We start from the raw sequence: 16,681 nt of genomic DNA on the forward strand, positions 1-16,681 counted from the left end.
TAAGGAAGGGAGCAGATGCGTCAGCAAACAACACAGGCAGTATTTGCTGCATTGAAACCTTGCAAGAGGTGAGAGACTGCACAGAAGGTGGGACAGACAGGGAAGGCCTTTCAAGAGCAGTGACAGCTGAGGCCATGAGCCAGAGGGGCCCTGGGGATGGGACATCTCAGGCATAGGAAAGTCCTTTTCAGGCAGAGCAGAGGCATAAGGAAACGGTTGCACATGCGGCTGGGGAGGTGGGTGGCGGTCTTCTTGGGGGCAGTGGTGAGCTGCTGGAGGGTGTGGATAAAAGCAGGCATCATTTACTGAGTGTTTACCCTGCTTCCCACTGTGCTAAGCACTTGCCGTGCATTTCTCATTAGCCCTCACATCATGAGGCCGGTTGTATTACCATATTTCATCTATTCTATAATCCACATTTTTTCCACCATAGGGATCAGATACAATGGATGTGAAAGTCAAACACTGTCCGTTACAATTTGATTGACAGTGACTTTCTTAGTGGTGCATGAAACGGTATCACATCTTATAAGAGGACTACATAGCTGCCAGATGCTGACGTGAGGGAGCTATCCTTACTCCCAGCCAAGGGCTTGCCTCAGCTACAAGCAGTACTGAAGCAAACATCCTCAGCAAGGGCAAGAGTAGGAAGCACAAGGATGTCAGCATATGTCAGCAGTGAAAACTTCTCTACAAATTAGGCTGAGCCTCATTAAGTGCTCTGAACCACGAGGACCCTAACCCCAAGGCTGGACACTCTGCACATGCATGTCAGAGGGACAAAGGAGAGAATGGCGAAGGGACTATGTCAAATGAGGCCAAAGGTGCTGGAGATAATCACTCTGGAGAGAGACTTGGGGAGAACAGGACAGTGAGGGAGCAGACTTGTCCTACGCAGCCCACAAAACAGAAGCAGGGCCAGGAAGAAACTCAGCCCCAAACAAGAAGTGACTTTCACAGTCCACGGATGGTGTAGACTGCCCAGGAGCTCAGACAGTGAGGGTGGAGGTCATGGGGCGGAACGTGGTGCAGAGAAAACCCAGGCAGGAGACAGAAGGCCAGGCTGATCCCCCCCCCAACTCCCCACTAAGATCTCCTACACCCCGAAACAGTCACCCTCTACAGGGAGCCTCCCCTGAAAGAAGCAACATGCGTAGCCCTTCCTAGACAACACGACAGGTGTTCCATCTACAGGTAGAGCTTCTGCTGCCGTTCCCACAGACAGCTCCACCAGCAAAGAACTCCCTGGGACGACGCCATCTTCAGGCCTGGAGGTGGGAGGGGCTGGTGCCCACAGACACCTCTCTCTTCCCCAGACAGCACGCAGGCACCACAAAAACACATATCTTGTGTTCATGCAGTCTTCATGTCATGCTTCCTCGAATGCCCCTCAGAGCAGAGCCCAAGTGGTCTGAGTGTCCAAGGGGTGCTGACGCCAGTTCCGCCGGGAGAGGCACCCATGAGTCCTGTCTTCTTCCTGGGCTTTGTTAACCCTGCCACCACCTTCCAGCAACTCTCAGACCCCACACCAGACCTCTCCTTGAGCCTCTAGCCAGCATTGAGCCAATGTCCCTGAAATCCCCAGGGGAGACTCCTCATCCGTGTCAGGGGGCCCACATGAACTTAGTTTGGTAACAGAGCAGCTAAGAGCCTTCCCCCAGAGAAACTGGGGGTTAACCTCACTGCTCACAGCTTTGGGCTCAGCATTCAGGACCCCAGGAGAGAAACCCACCTCCTACCTTCACCTGACAGATGTCCCCAAGAGTTCTCATCACTCTGAGCAGCCTTCACATCCTGCTCCTGACAGCCACGTCAGCAGGGACACCACGACCGTCAGCTTACCTCCAGCTGTTTGGAGCTGTTTCAGCCCAAGGGCTGCAGACCAGGGCAGCTGGTCCCCTTCCAGATCCACCTGTCCTTAGTCCAAGGCCACACTGCCTGGGCTGCACTGCCTCCCTGGCTCCAGGGTTTTTGTGTCTTCGTCTTCATCTGTCCTGCTGCTCAGGGACAAGCTTTCAGTCCTGCTGTGCTGGTGCCTATGTAACTGGTTTACTAATAAACCCACTTCTTTCACTATCCCTTTATTATTTTTTTAACGTGTATTTATTTTTGAGAGACCGAGAGAGACAGAGCACGAGCAGGGCAGGAGCAGAGACAGAGACACAGAATCTGAAGCAGGCTCCCGGCTCTGAACTGTCAGCATAGAGCCCAACGCAGGGCTTGAACTCACCAACCGTGGGATCATGACCTGAGCCACAGTCGGACACTTAACCGACTGAGCCACCCAGGTGCCCCTCTCACTATCCCTTTAAATTTCATCTGTCAGCTCTCTTTCTACCCCTGGATGAAATCTCAGGCAATTCTTGTAGCGATTCCACACACCCTCAGATAGTAGAGCCTCTTTGTTTGACTTAGGGTGCCCAGCCTGGTTTGAAGACCCAAACCCTCAAACTTGTATCCAATTTAAAACCTGCCCTGACCCAGGCCTGAGGGAGTGCAGAAAACCCACAGGATGCAGATAGGGGTGAAGATTGTCTTTCTCCCTGTTTTCTAGCTCCTCCTCACCTGTGCCTTAATCTCTGACCCTTTCTGGGGTGGGATCCAGGGGCTGGCAAATTAGGGGGCAAGACTGTAGTCTTCAGAGCCTGGTACTCCTGCTGTCTTGCTGTCCATGCCCTGGGACAGCAGGTGCACAAGAGCTGGCCCTCCCTTCTTGGGGTGCTTTTGTGGGTTCTGCAGGGATCCCTCCCCTGGACATCTCCTGTGCCTCTCCTCCCTCAGCCTCGGCTTCAGTGAGGCAGCCCTTTGGCTGGGGCCACATGGGTGCTCCTAGGAGTCTCACTGGATGGGCACCCTTATGATGACTCGGGGGTGCCCTCCCCCTTGTCCACATCAGGTCCAGGCAAGCGTGTCCTTCCGGGCAGAAGGACGGCCCTTTCCTGGTACAGCTTTCTTTGCTCTGCCTCCAGATGAGCCACTCTGGCTTCATTATTGGGGCTCTAGACTTCGGTGGGTAAATAATAAGATACCCTCAGACTCCAGAGCATAAATGGTAAGCTCTCCAGGTAGCTTTTAAGTTTGTTTTTGTTTTTGTTTTTTTAATGTTTATTTTTGAGAGGCCGTGAGCAGGGAGGAGCAGAGAGAGGGGGGACAGAGGATCCAAAGCGGGCTCTGTGCCCAATGTGGGTCTTGAACTCACAAACTATGAGATCATACCTGAGCCAAAGTTGGACACTCAACTGACTGAGCCACCCAGGCTCCCCGCTTTTTTTTAATTTTAATTCCAATTAGTTAACATACAATGTTCTACTAGTTTCAGGTGTATATTACAGTGATTCAACACTTCCATACATCACCTGCTGGTCATCACAAGGGCCTCCTGAATCCCCATCACTTGTCCCCCCACCCTGGTAACCATCAGTTTGTTCTCCATGGTTAAAAGTCTGTTTTTCCTAGTACTTTTCTTGAAGTCCACCTCATTTTACTGGAGACCAGAAGGAAAATATCACAGCACATTAACAACTCTGTCCAACCTCTCCACCTCTTCTACCTCCACTTATTACCATCTTGAGGCAAGTGATGGACTAATCGTGGCAGGAAGGTTTTACAGACTCTCAGCATGTCCCGGTAGGTGCTCTAGCACCTCAAGGCAGGAGTGAGGACACTCAGCATGTTAAATGGGAGCAGTTAACGCACATATTAGAAACACTGAAGAGGAGCAAGCCTGGGGCATTGTAATAATCACAGGATGGGTAGCAAGAGCAGCTCGCAAGGGAAATGGAAGAAAACCCAAGAGAGCAGGTGTCCAAAAGGCAAGAAACAATGTGTAACAAACAAGAGTGGTTTGTTAGGTCAAAGCTGCTGATGGGTTGAGTATGATACGATCCGAGAAGTGGCCAATGGATCCAGCAAAATGAGGGCTGCCGGCATCCTCGATAAAAGCTATTCAGAGGCATCCAGGAGCCTTCCTGGTTCCCTGCCTTCTTTTCCCAGCTGGTCTCCTCTCCCTCCAGGAGGGTTCTGGGCTTCATCTACCTCAAACTACTGACAGTGTCTAAGTATGCAAACTCCATCACAGGAACTCCTGTTTGTCCTTCCAGAAGGCAATGAGATGCCACCTTGGCCTATCAAGCCTTCTCCCACTCCCAGAGAGAGGCAATCTGTCCCTTCTCTGATACAAGATCCACCCCCAATTCCATTTTCACCTCACACCACTCCCCCTCCCTCCCTCACTGCAGCCACAGAGGCCTCCTGCTGTTGTCTAATACACACAGGCACACACCCTGCTTGGGCTTTGGCTTGGCCATCCCTTCTTCCCCCTCAAACCTGCAAGCCTTGCTCCCTTACCCCTTACCTCCTTCCAATGTCACTTTCTCGGTAAGGACTTTCTTCCCTCTTTAAACTCAACACCCGCTCTACCAAACTCACCATCCATCTTCTTTTCCTGTTTTATTTTTCTCCACAGCTTCAATATCCCATAGAAAAGCAATTTACATATTTGTCTCCTCTATCTCCCTGTGCATCTCCCCTCCTCCACATAAGCTCCACAAGGGAGCTTACCCTCCCTGAATGGGTATATGCTGTATCTCAAAAGGAGAACATTGTTAGCTCATAGTAGGTACTCAATAAATATTTGTTGGGTGAAAGAACAAATAAACAGAGTGGTGGGGCCCAAAGTCTAATCTAGATGGGTTGGAAATAAAATGGGAAGTAAATAGGCGAAAATATCTATTACAAACAACCCTCTGGGGATGCAGAGAAATAAGGTCGTAGCAGACACAGGATATGGGGTTGTGTCAGAGAGAGAGAGTGGGTGTGTGTGTGTGTATGTGTGTGCATGCACATGCAACCAAATGATTCAGTAGAGAGCGAGGAGTTAATGATGTAGGAGAGGAGAAACATCTCTGGAGCCAAGTCCTTGAGTTGGCCCAGGGACTGAGATAAGAGCATGTGGAGTGTTTGGGCACAGATGTAGTCAGAATCTACCATGTGGCTTAACATCGCAGAAGCAGGCTGGAAGACTGATCTCCTGTTTTCAATTCCTATAGCACTTCATCCCTGGTCTCTGGTGGCTCTGACTGCTTTCTGCTGTGCATAATTAATTCAAACCTCTAGTGACTTCTGTCTCCTCTAGCTTTTGACCAGAAAAGACAGACCATGACATCAAAATAGTCAAGAAGTAGCTCCAACAGACATAATCTGGCAATGACCTTGTCCGGTATTTTGAAGAAAATACCAGTCACTATATCAGAATCACTGCTGTGGGGGTGGACGGAATAAGAGAACCCAGTCCAACCCCCTTATTACAAGTAAGGGGCTCGGGGAGGGGAAGTGCCTAGTCCCGGGCTACTGGCTGATACGGCACTAGAATCCAAGGTCATGACTCTCTCTCAAAAGCTCCTCTTCAGCACTCAGCAGCTTCTGTCCTGCAATGTGGAGTCAGGGTGCAGCCTCTGGGTCACTGGGTAAGCCACCATAATGGCACGGGTGTTTAAGACATGGAGAAGGAACTTCAAAGGCACAAAACATTCTGTGGCATCACCAGCTCCTGCCAGGACCTGTTGAAGCAGGTCCACGTTATGCAGAGAACCCAGCTCCAAAGATGCCCCACCCATCATCCCCAAATCCATCCTGAAACAGGTTTTTGCATGCACTATCACAGGGAGTAGGCATTGGTATGGCTTTTGGAGGCAGCAGTTTGGCAGATTTGAATGAAACCTAAAATCTGTACACCTTTTTCTACCCAATATTTTCATATCTAGAAATTTTTCCTAAGAATGACTAATGAAAAGCATGCAAAGATATGTGTAAGACGATTCACTGTGGCTTTGATTTTAATAGCAAAAGTCACAAATAATGTGCACACATACGTTTTAGTTATTCTGGGGCAAGAGACTGCAGTAAAAACACTTCCCTTTTTTATATCATCCACTTCTGTCTGGTTTGAATCTATTATAAATATGTATTACTTTCATAATTCAAAAGAAGGAAAAATTAAAAAGACAAATAAACCCTCTCTGATTTGTGCCAGCACCATACTGTCTTGACGATTACAGCTTTGTAATACAGCTTGAAGTCTGGAAACCCTCTCTGATTTCGAAATATGTTCAAACCGTGGCCATGCAAATTACTGTATTATTTGTGTTTGTTTATCTTATTGAACATTTACATTGGACAGGTATTGTTTTCACAGATATTAAACCTACTATAAAAAAATTCCTTCTCTGGATTCTTACTGCCTTCAAAATAAAGAAAAATATCTCATCTACTGAGAAGAGGCAGCAAATTATTCTAAATACCCATTCTTCCCTTCTTCTATAGCAGTAGAACCCCTAACTTTAAGCAGGGTACATACTATCTCAGAATATGGACTACATTTCCCAGCCTCCCTAGCAGCTAGGTAAGGTCATGTGACTAAGTTCTGGTCAATAGTGAGCGTGAAGGTTGCTAAATGGCAACTTCTGGGTCACACATGCCTTTAAATACCAGGGCAGAACTCACAACAGAAGAAATGCAAATTAAAACTGTACTGGGATATATTTCTCACCTATCAGATTGGCAAAAATCAACAGCTTAAAGTACATGGGGTGCCTGGGTGGCTCAGTTGGTTGAGAGTCCAATTCTTGATTTTGGCTGGGGTCATGATCTGATTTGAGCCCCGTGTCGGGCTCTGCACCGACAGTGAGGAGCCTGTTCGGGATCCCTCTCTCTCTCTCTGCCCCTCCCTTGCTTGCACTCTCTCTCTCTCTCAAAATAAATAAAAGAAACTTCAAGTACACTGTTGGTGAAATTGTGTGGAAACAGACCTTCTCATACATTACTGGTGGGAATGTAAAGTTACACAGCCCCTATGATGACAAATGTGGAGATATCTTTAAAAAATGATGACATATTTTATTAACTCTTGACATAAGGGTAATCTCATTCCTAAGAATTTACCCTAAGATAAACCCCCAACAAATACAAAAATACACATGCACGAAGTTATTCATTGTGGCATTATTTACAATTGCAAGATATTGAAAAATATTCTAAATGTTCATATATAGGAGATTGGTGGGGTAAACTATGGTCCAACCACACAATGGAGTACTACAATGTTGTTAAAAAAAAAAGTTAGGAAGATCTCTATGAACTCACATGGAGTGATTTCTGATATATTATAAAGTTTTTTTTCTAAAAAAAAAGCTCAAAAAGGTCCATGCAGGATACAAACATTTGTGTGGGAAGGGGAAAATGAAAGAATGGGGTGGGAAAGATAGGAAGTAGAAGACTAACACTACTTTGAATATATTTTTAATATAATTTGATGTTAGAACCTTAATGTTTTACATATTCCAAAATTAAATTAACAAGAATGAAAGGAACAAAATACAAATAAATGAATCAAACTGCATTTAAAATAAAATAATGACAAAGAAAATAAGAAATTAATCCAAGTAACATTCATTCATTTTTTTTAATGTTTATTCATTCTTTGAGAGAGAGAGAGAGAATGACCAGGGGAGGGGCAGAGAGAGGGAGACACAGAATCCGAAGCAGGTTCCAGGCTCTGAGCTGTCAGCACAGAGCCTGGCATAGGGCTTGAACCCATGAGCCACGAGATCATGACCTGAGCCCAAGTCAGATGCCTAACCAGCTGAGCCACCCAGGAGCCCCTCATTCACTCACTTATAATGAAGATCCTAATAGTTCCCATTAGGGCTCTACTGTCATTTAGTTTCTGATTTCTCTGTTGTTGGTCATTTAGGTTATTCCCAAGTTTTTACTATTACAAATAGTACTTCGATTATGGTCTTCATAGATAAATCTTTGGCTATATTTCTTATCATTTCTTTATGACTGTTTTCTTGGATGCTGTCCACGTAACTTTTTTTTTTCCTGGTCCAGGTAACTTCTAAACACAGTTAATACATAAAAACACTTCAAAGAAATCTTAAGCTCTACTGCAGTAGACCTCCCTTCAGGACAATCTGCTGCAGGAGCAGTTGACTGAAGGTCTCTGGCTGCCTCATCTTCAGATCCACTGTAGCATGAATGCCATGGCCACAGCCATGCTGGCCTGAGCTGCTCTCAGCCAGTGGCCCAGCATGGCAGGAATACTGGGCCATTCCTGGTATACTTTACTTGGAGACGCCTAATCATCCCAAATGAGACTCTCGGACTGGACCGCAGTCAGAAATTCTGCCTACCTAACCCTCCTTCCTTCTCACTGTTTTTCACAGAATGGCACCACACTCTAAAGGATTTTCCTGCCTTTTCCTGCCCTATTCCCCTTTAGCCATTACAGGCATTTCCCAAATCAATCTCTTGCACATCTTATCCTATGGTGGCATCTGCTTCTTGGAGGAACTGAGCTGACACAACTTAGTAGGTTTTTGTTTGTAATGGTATGAATGTAGTATTCTGAAGCAATTGTGTGTGTATTATAGTATTAACCAAATGAGTAAATATATTGGCATAGTTGGGGATTAAGGTTCAAACTGCAGGAAAAGGAAGACAGAAATATGGGGGGCACCTGGGTGGCTCAGTCAGTTAAGCATCCGACGTTGGTTCAGGTCATGATCTCACAGTTCATGGGTTTGAGCCCTGAGCTGGGCTCTGTGCTGACAGCCCAGAGCCTGGAGCCTGCTTCAGATTCTGTGTCTCCCTCTCTCTTACCCCTTCCCTGCTCCTGCTCTCTCTCTCTCAAAAATAAATAAACATTTTTAAAAATTAAAAAAAAAAAGAAATATGGAATGAGGGAAGCAAAGAAGAATGCTGTAGTGTTGAACTGGAATAGAAGGTCAGTATAACCTCATGAATTATACGTGCGTGAATGTGTGTGTGTGCGCGTGCGTGTGTGTGTGTGTGTGTGTGTGTGTGTGATATTTATAGGAAATGTAGATAGGAGATAGTTATAAATATATACAGTGTGTGCATGTGTATGTATATGTGTGTGTGATTATTTATACATCTTCTAGTTCTGTCCACTGAGAGAGACAAAGAGCACAGCTGTTGGTTTCTAAATTCTGTTAAAAGGAATCTGGTAAAAACATTTCTACACAGAGAGATGTATATGAATGTTTATAGCTGCATAATTCATAATGGCCAAAAAATCCAAACATACCACCCAAATATCCACCAACTAGTGAATTAATTTTTTTAAATGTGGTGCATCCATACAATAGAATACTATCCAGCAATAAGAAGAAGTAAACTGCTGATACATTCTACAACAAGGAGAACCTCAAAAACATTATGCTGGGTGAAAGAAGCCTGGCATAAAAGCCCATGCACTGTATGATTCCATACATGAGCAGTCCAGAAAGGGCAAATCTAAAGAGACAGAAATAAGTGCTGTCTAGGACTAGAGAAAGGTGTGGGAATTAAGTGAAAATGGACAGGAGGGAAATGTCTAAGTGATGGAAATGTTCTAAAAGTGGATTGTGATGAGGTTGTACAACTCTACAAATCAGGAGAACTGTCCCTGATTACTTTTGCAGCCTCATGTCCCAATGCTTCCCTTCATACGCCCCCAAATTCCACTTGAGGAATTTCAAAGGATCCTCAGTTTCTATCCAGAACAGCATCATTCAGTCTCCACCTGGGACAGCATTATTCATTCTCCATAGCCCAGAACAATTCTGCCGTGATGCCAGAATCAATCCCTTCCTTCCATTCAATCTCATGAAACACTCTTTGCACAACCCTGAGAGCCCTCTTTGCTCTAACTCTTCCAGCTGTGTCTGTGCATGGCTGTCCCCTTACCACTGGACAGTGAGCTCCTCAGATGCAGGGACCAGGTCTTATTCCTCTAGAGAACCTATCAAGGTGTCAGGCACATCATTGGCATTTGGCAAATGAATAAATGAATGAATGAACAAAGCCATGAAGAACAAGTGAGAATGAAGTGAATAGAAAAGGTATGGGCTGTTTTAAGCAACAGATGAACCAGTTGTTAGGAAAGCAATTAAAAAACAACTACAAATCTTGGCCCATAGTACTGGTATGAAATACTCAGCTTGAAGGAGGATTCTGGGAAGATGGTAGAGTAGGAAGCACCAGGAATCTCTCCCCGCCCCCCTGCCCCAGACAAGTGTACTGGCAGAATCTGTCTGAAGTAACTATTTTGGAACTCTGGAGTCTGTCAAAGAAATGAAAGGCATCCAAGTTGGAAAGGAAGAAGTAAAATTGTTTTCAGATAACATGATCTTATACATAGAAAACCCTATAGATTCCCTGAAGAACTTACTGGAACTAAAAAACGAATTTTTTTTTTTAACATTTATTTATTTTTGAGACAGAGAGAGACAGAGCATGAATGGGGGAGGGTCAGAGAGAGGGAGACACAGAATCCGAAACCGGCTCCAGGCTCTGAGCTGTCAGCACAGAGCCCGACGCGGGGCTTGAACTCACGGGTTGTGAGATCATGACCTGAGCCGAAGTCGGGCGCTTAACCGACTGAGCCACCCAGGCGCCCCTAGAAAACGAATTTAGCAAAGTAGCAGGATACAAAGTCAACACACAGAAATCAGTTGCATTTCTGTACACAATGAACGATCTGAAAAGGAAATCACAAAAACAATTCCATTTACAACAGCATCAAAAAGAATAACATATTTAGGAATTAACTTAACCAAAGAGGTGAGAGATTTGGACAACGAAAACTGTGAAACATTTCAGAAAGAAACTAAAGAAGGTATAAATAAATGGAAACACATCCCACATTCATGGATCAGAAGACTTAATATTGTTAAACTGTAGATACTACTGAAAGCAATCTCCAGATTTAATCCAATACCTGTAAAAATCTTAGTGATTTTTTTGCAGAAAAACACAACTTAAAATTCACATGAAGTCTCAAGGGACCCCAGAAAGCTAAAACAATCTTGAAAAAGAAGAACAAACCTGGATGATACAGACTTACTGATGTCAAAACTTACTACAAAGCTACATTAGTCAAAACAGTCTAGTACTGGCATAAAGACAGACATATGAAACAACAGAATAGAAGAAAGAGCCCAGAAATAAATCTTCACGCGTATGGTCAAATGACTTTTGCAAGGGTGCCAAGACCATTCAATGAAAAAAAAGATGGTATTTTCAACAAATGGTGCTGGAAAACTGGAAATGCACATGCAAAAGAAATAAGTTGGATCCTTATCTAATACCATATACAAAAATTAATTCAAAATAGACCAAAGATCTAAATGTAACACCCCAAAGTGTTACAAAGTAAAAGGCTTAGAGAAAAACAAGACAAAACCACCCTAACTTTGGGTTTGGTTATGATTTCTTGGATATGACATCAAAGGCACAGGTAACAGAAGAAAAAATTGGCATAAAATTTTTTTAATCTTGTATATTAAGAGACACTACCCATGGAGTAAAAAAACAACTCACAGAATAGGAGACAATATTTGCAAATCATTTATGTGATAAGGATTCAATATCTAGAATATATAAGTCCTAAAATTCAACAACAATAACAAAAAACAAATGACCCAGTTTAAAACCGGGTGAAGGACTTGAACAGACATTTCTCCACAGAAGATAATGAGTGGCCAATAAACACATGAAAAGATGCGCAACGTGACCAATCATCAGGGAAATGCAAATCGAAACTACGATGAGATATCACCTCACAGGCATTAAGGTGGCTGCTATAAAACATCAGCCACAGAAAACAAATATCGGTGAGGCTGTGGAAAAATTGGAACTGTTGACACCATTGGTGAGAAGGTAAAATAGTGTAGCCACTGTGGAAAGCAGTTCATTTAAAATAGAACTACCTCACTTAACAATAGAACTACCATATGGGGCGCCTGGGTAGCTCCGTCAGTTAAGCATCCAACTGGGGCTCAGGTCATGATCTCACGGTTCCTGAGGTTGAGCCCCACACCAGGCTGTCTGCTTTCAGCACAGAGCCTAGTTCGGATCCTCTGTCTCCCTCTCTCTCTGCCCCTCCCCTGCTCTCTCTCTTTTTCTCTCCCTCATAAGTAAATAAACACTTAAAAATAAATAGAACTACCATATGGTCTAGCAATTCTACTTCTGGTATACACGGACAAGAATTGAAAGCAGGGTCTCAAAGAGACATCTGTACACCCATGTTCACAATAGCTAAAACTTGGAAGCAACACAAGTAAGTGTTCAACAGCAGACGAATGGATAAGCGAAATGTGACATATACATACAATGGCATATTATTCAGGCTTAAAAAGGAAAGATATTCTGTAATATGCTACAATACGGACAAACCTTGAGGACATTATGCCAGGTGAAATAAGCCAGTCGCCAAAAGACAAATACTGTAAAATCCACTTATATGAGGTACTTAGAGTAGCCAAATTCATAAAGACAGAAATTGTAATGATGATCGCCAGGGGGTGGAGTGGGGAAACGGGGATGGACAGTTATTGTTATTGGGTATAGAGTTTCAGTTTTACAAGATGAAAAGTGTTATGGGGATGAATGGGGGTAATTTCTGTACAACAATGTGAATATATTTAATACCACTGAAGAAGAGTACACTTAAAAATGGTTAAGACAGTAAATTTTATGCATATTTTACTACAATTTTAAAAACGCTACAAAACAATAAGTATGTGTAAAGGACAATGGTGACAAAGGTGACCCATCTCTTACCTTCATCAAGCAGCCAGCAAACACAAGGAAGCCTCTTGAATGCAGATGTTTGGCCAACGAGAACCCAAATCCCGAGTCACAGCCTGTGACCAGGACAGCTTTACTGCCAACCTGTTTTAGAAGGTCATACCCCACATTAGGAACCCAAGATCCTATGAGCATAGTGATCAAGCCTCTTCTGGGCAGTAACGATTAGTGCTTCCTGAGTGAGCCAGTCCTGGCCCTGCCCACCCGCCTCTAGCTTTCTAGAGAAGCACCATGGTATAGTGGGAAATGCTTGGACTCAGAATCAGACCAGGTTCTAACCTTTCTGGCATCAGTTCCCTAATCTATAATCCCCAACACCACCATCCCCATCATTATGGTATATTGATCGTTTCTTACCATATGCAAGGCACTGTGCACGCATTTTTCTTATTTAATCCCCATAGTAACTCCATACCGTATGATTATTATACTACGTCGCAAGTGAGGAAATAGATATTTTCTAAATGCCCAAGGTAGTTAGTTAGTGGTAGAGCTGGAACTGAAACCAGGAATGAGAGATTCCAGAGTCTAAACTCAACCCCTAACTTCATTTGATGGGGGTAAAGGGGGGGCAGTTAAGAGAGTGGAAAGTGGTTCCAGCTGCCTCAGAAGCACTGAGGCCCTGCTCGGAGGGTGGCCTGGGGCCCGGGGGTCGGAAGGGAAGGGCTCTGACCACCTGGCTGGTTTTCAGCTGTGCTGCCACTCACCGGGTTCACCTCATCAGAGTAAGTGCGCAGGCTGACAGGGACAGGGGAGGCGGAGTAAAGCAGCAGCATGCGTCTGCAAGAGAGAAGGAAACCATGAGTAAAGTTTGTGGTCACACCTGGCCCTGTTCCTGGGTACCAGTGAGCACCCCACTGCTCCCCACCCCAAGCCCCTGAGGACAATCTGCTGGTACTAGTGAGGAAGAGGAACTTTTTCCTCCGGGGTTGCTAGGCTGGGACAAAGTAAGCCAGCAGTTTGCAGCGGCCATTTTTGCCACTGTGTAAGGAATGGAATCGTCCTCCAGTAATGCAGCTTTGTTAACAAAGTCTTTTGCAAATTCAATGTCTTAACCTTTAGGTGTTACGCTGCTTCCTGATAGCTATTTTTCAATTAAACTTTTGTTTTTGAAACAATTGTAGATTCATATGCAGTTAAAAAATAACACAGAGACATGTCCTGTAACCCTTTACCCAATTTCCCCCAATGGCAACATTTTGCAAAACTATATAGCACAATATCACAATCAGGATATTGACATACAGTGAAAATACAGAAGATTTCCATCACCACAAGGATCCCTCATGTTACCCTTTTATAGCCACACCCACTTCTCTCCCACCTCATAGCCTCTTTAACCACTAATCTGTTCTCCATCGCTACAATTTTGTCATTTCAAGAATGTTATATAAATGGAGTCACACAGTATATATAACCTTTTAGGATTGCTTTTTCACTGAACATAATTCTCTGGAGATTCATCCAGATTGTCGCATGTACCAATATTCTTTTTTTATTGCTACATTGTATTTCATGGCATGGGTATACCACAGTTTAACCATTCAACTATTTTTGTTTGTTTTTAAGTAGGCTCCACATCCAACATGGGGCTGGAAATCACCACCCTGAGATCAAGAGTTGTATGCTCTACTGACTGAACCAGCACAAGTGCCCCTGACCATTCAACTATTAAAGGGCATCCAGAATGTTTCCAGTTTGGAGTTATTACAAATAAAGCTGCTATGAACATTCCTGTACAAGTTTTTGTGCAAATCTATTTTTCTCTTGGGTAAATGCCCAGGAGAGCAATTGCTGGGTCATATGGTAGTTGCATGTTTAGTTTTTAAGAAACCTTCAAACTGTTTTGCAAAGTGGCTGAAGCCTTCTACGTTACAGCCGCAACGGATGACTGATCCAGTTTCTCCATATCCTCGCCAGCATTTGGTGGTCTCACCACTTTTATTTTAGCCATGCTGATGACTAAAAAAGATAATCTCACTGTTTCTAATTTGCATTTCTCAAATGGCTAATGATGTTGAACATCTTTTCATGTACTTATTTGCCATCTGTATATGTGTTTTGGTAAGATGTCTCTTCATGTCTTTTGTCTATATTCTTTTTTTAAGATTTTTATTTATTTTTTTTATTAAAAATTTTTTAACGTTTATTTTTGAGAGACAGAGAGAGAGTACAAGCTGGGGTTGGGGGAGCAGAGAGAGAGGGAGACACAGAATCTGAAGCAGGCTCCAGGCCTCTGAGCTGTCAGCACAGAGCCCGATGCAGGGCTTGAACTCACCAACCGTGAGATCATGACCTGAGCTGAAGTCAGTGCTTGACTGACTGAGCCACCCAGGCACCCCAAGATTTTATTTTTAAGTTACCTCCACACCCAACATGGGGCTTGAACTCACAACACCGAGATCAAGAGTCGCACGTTCCTCTGATTCAGCCAGCCAACTGCCCCTCACTATTGAGTTTTGAGAGTTTGTTACATGTTTTAGACGCTAGTTCTCTGTCACATATATAGTATGCAAATAGTTTCTCCTATCCTGGAAGTTGTCTCTTCATCCTCTTCACAGGCTCTTTCGCAGAGGGAACGTGTTTCATTTTGATGAGGTCTGACATCAGTTTTTCCTTTTATGGGTAATGCTTTTGGTGTCAAGTTTTGGAACTCTGTCTACCCCAGAACCCAAAGATTTTCTCCTGTTTTTTTTCTAAGAGTGTGATAGTTTTGTGTTTTAAAGTCCATGATCCATTTTGAGTTAACTTTTGTATACAATGTGAGACTTAGGTCAAAGTGCTTTTTTTTTTTTTTTTTTTTTTTTTTTCCTAAGCATGTCCAATTGCTCCAGAACCATTTTTTGAAAATGTTGTCTTTTCTGCATTGGATTGCTTTTGCACCTTTGTCAAGTATCAGTTTGGCATATTTGGGTGGGTCTATTTCTGGATTCTCTCTTCTGTTTCATTGAGCTATGTGCTCCCATCTTGTTTTTCTTTTTCAAAACTGTTTTTGCTATCCTATTTTCCTTGCCTATTCATACAACTTTTAGAACAATCTTATCCTTATCTACAAAAATCTGGCCAGGATTTTTATACAAATTGTGCTAAGCTTATATATCAATTTGAGGGAAATTGACATTTTTACTTTTTTTGAGTTCTTCGACCCCTGAACATAGTATGGGTTTATTTAGATTGTTGATTTCTTTCATCAGCACTGTATAGTTTCCTGCATACAAATCCCGTACATGGTTACTGTATTTATGCTTCAGTAGCTCATTTTTTTGAGTTTTTTAAATGGTATTGTTTTAAATTTTGATATCCACAGTTCATTGCTAGGATATAAAAATACACTTTATTTATATTCTTTTATTTTGTGTGCTATCATGATTCCTGAAAGAAACCTATTTTTTCATGGTTTATATTTTTGTGTATTACTGAATTCTATTTGCTAATATTTTAAGAATTTTTGCATCTGTATGCATGAGGGATATTGGTCTGTGGTTCTTTTTTTTTTTTTTTTTTTAATGTTTATTTATTTTGAGAGACACAGGGACGGGGGAGGGGCAGAGAGAGCGGAGAGAGAGAGAATCCCAAGCAGGCTCCACACTGTCAGTGTGGAGCCCGACGCAGGGCTCGATCTCACACACTCTTGAGATCGTGACCTCGGCCAAAATCGAGAGTCATATGCTCGACCAACTGAGCCACCCAGGCAACCCCTCTTTTTCTGTACAGTATTTGTCGAGTTTGGAATCAGGGTAATACTACCTTCCTAAAGAACAAAGTGTTCGCCCTGGGTAGGGATTGAGTTCCGGCTCCCTATGAGGTCTCCACTCATACTCCCTGCCTGGGAGGGGTCGGGATGTCTCACTACTGCTCCCCACATGCACGGGAGTGTGGTCTCACTACTGCTGAGAGGTTGGCAAAGTCCTGACTCTCCCTGACTCCCACCCACACAGGCAGGGTGCCTGATTACTGCTGGGTGAGAACAAAAGTCCTGGCCCCTCGTTGGCTTTCTCGGACACTACCCCTGATGGAGGGAGTG

At 43.7% G+C, this 16,681-nt stretch overlaps 1 protein-coding gene across 3 annotated transcripts in view; it reads right to left on the reverse strand.

Moving 5' to 3' along the window:
* Positions 1-16,681, reverse strand: part of BDH1 (3-hydroxybutyrate dehydrogenase 1) — a 44,500-nt gene that overhangs the window by 10,262 nt on the left and 17,557 nt on the right. For all 3 annotated transcript variants that reach the window (XM_015073789.3, XM_015073788.3, XM_027061149.2), the window contains exons 3-4: positions 13,365-13,437; positions 12,631-12,741 (exon numbers count right to left, since the gene is read on the reverse strand). In XM_015073789.3, coding sequence (XP_014929275.1) covers positions 12,631-12,741; positions 13,365-13,437 — 184 coding nt within the window. The remainder of the gene's footprint in view (positions 1-12,630; positions 12,742-13,364; positions 13,438-16,681) is intronic.

The sequence above is a fragment of the Acinonyx jubatus genome, chromosome C2 (genome assembly GCF_027475565.1).
Source record: "Acinonyx jubatus isolate Ajub_Pintada_27869175 chromosome C2, VMU_Ajub_asm_v1.0, whole genome shotgun sequence".
Taxonomy (NCBI): Eukaryota; Metazoa; Chordata; class Mammalia; order Carnivora; family Felidae; genus Acinonyx; species Acinonyx jubatus.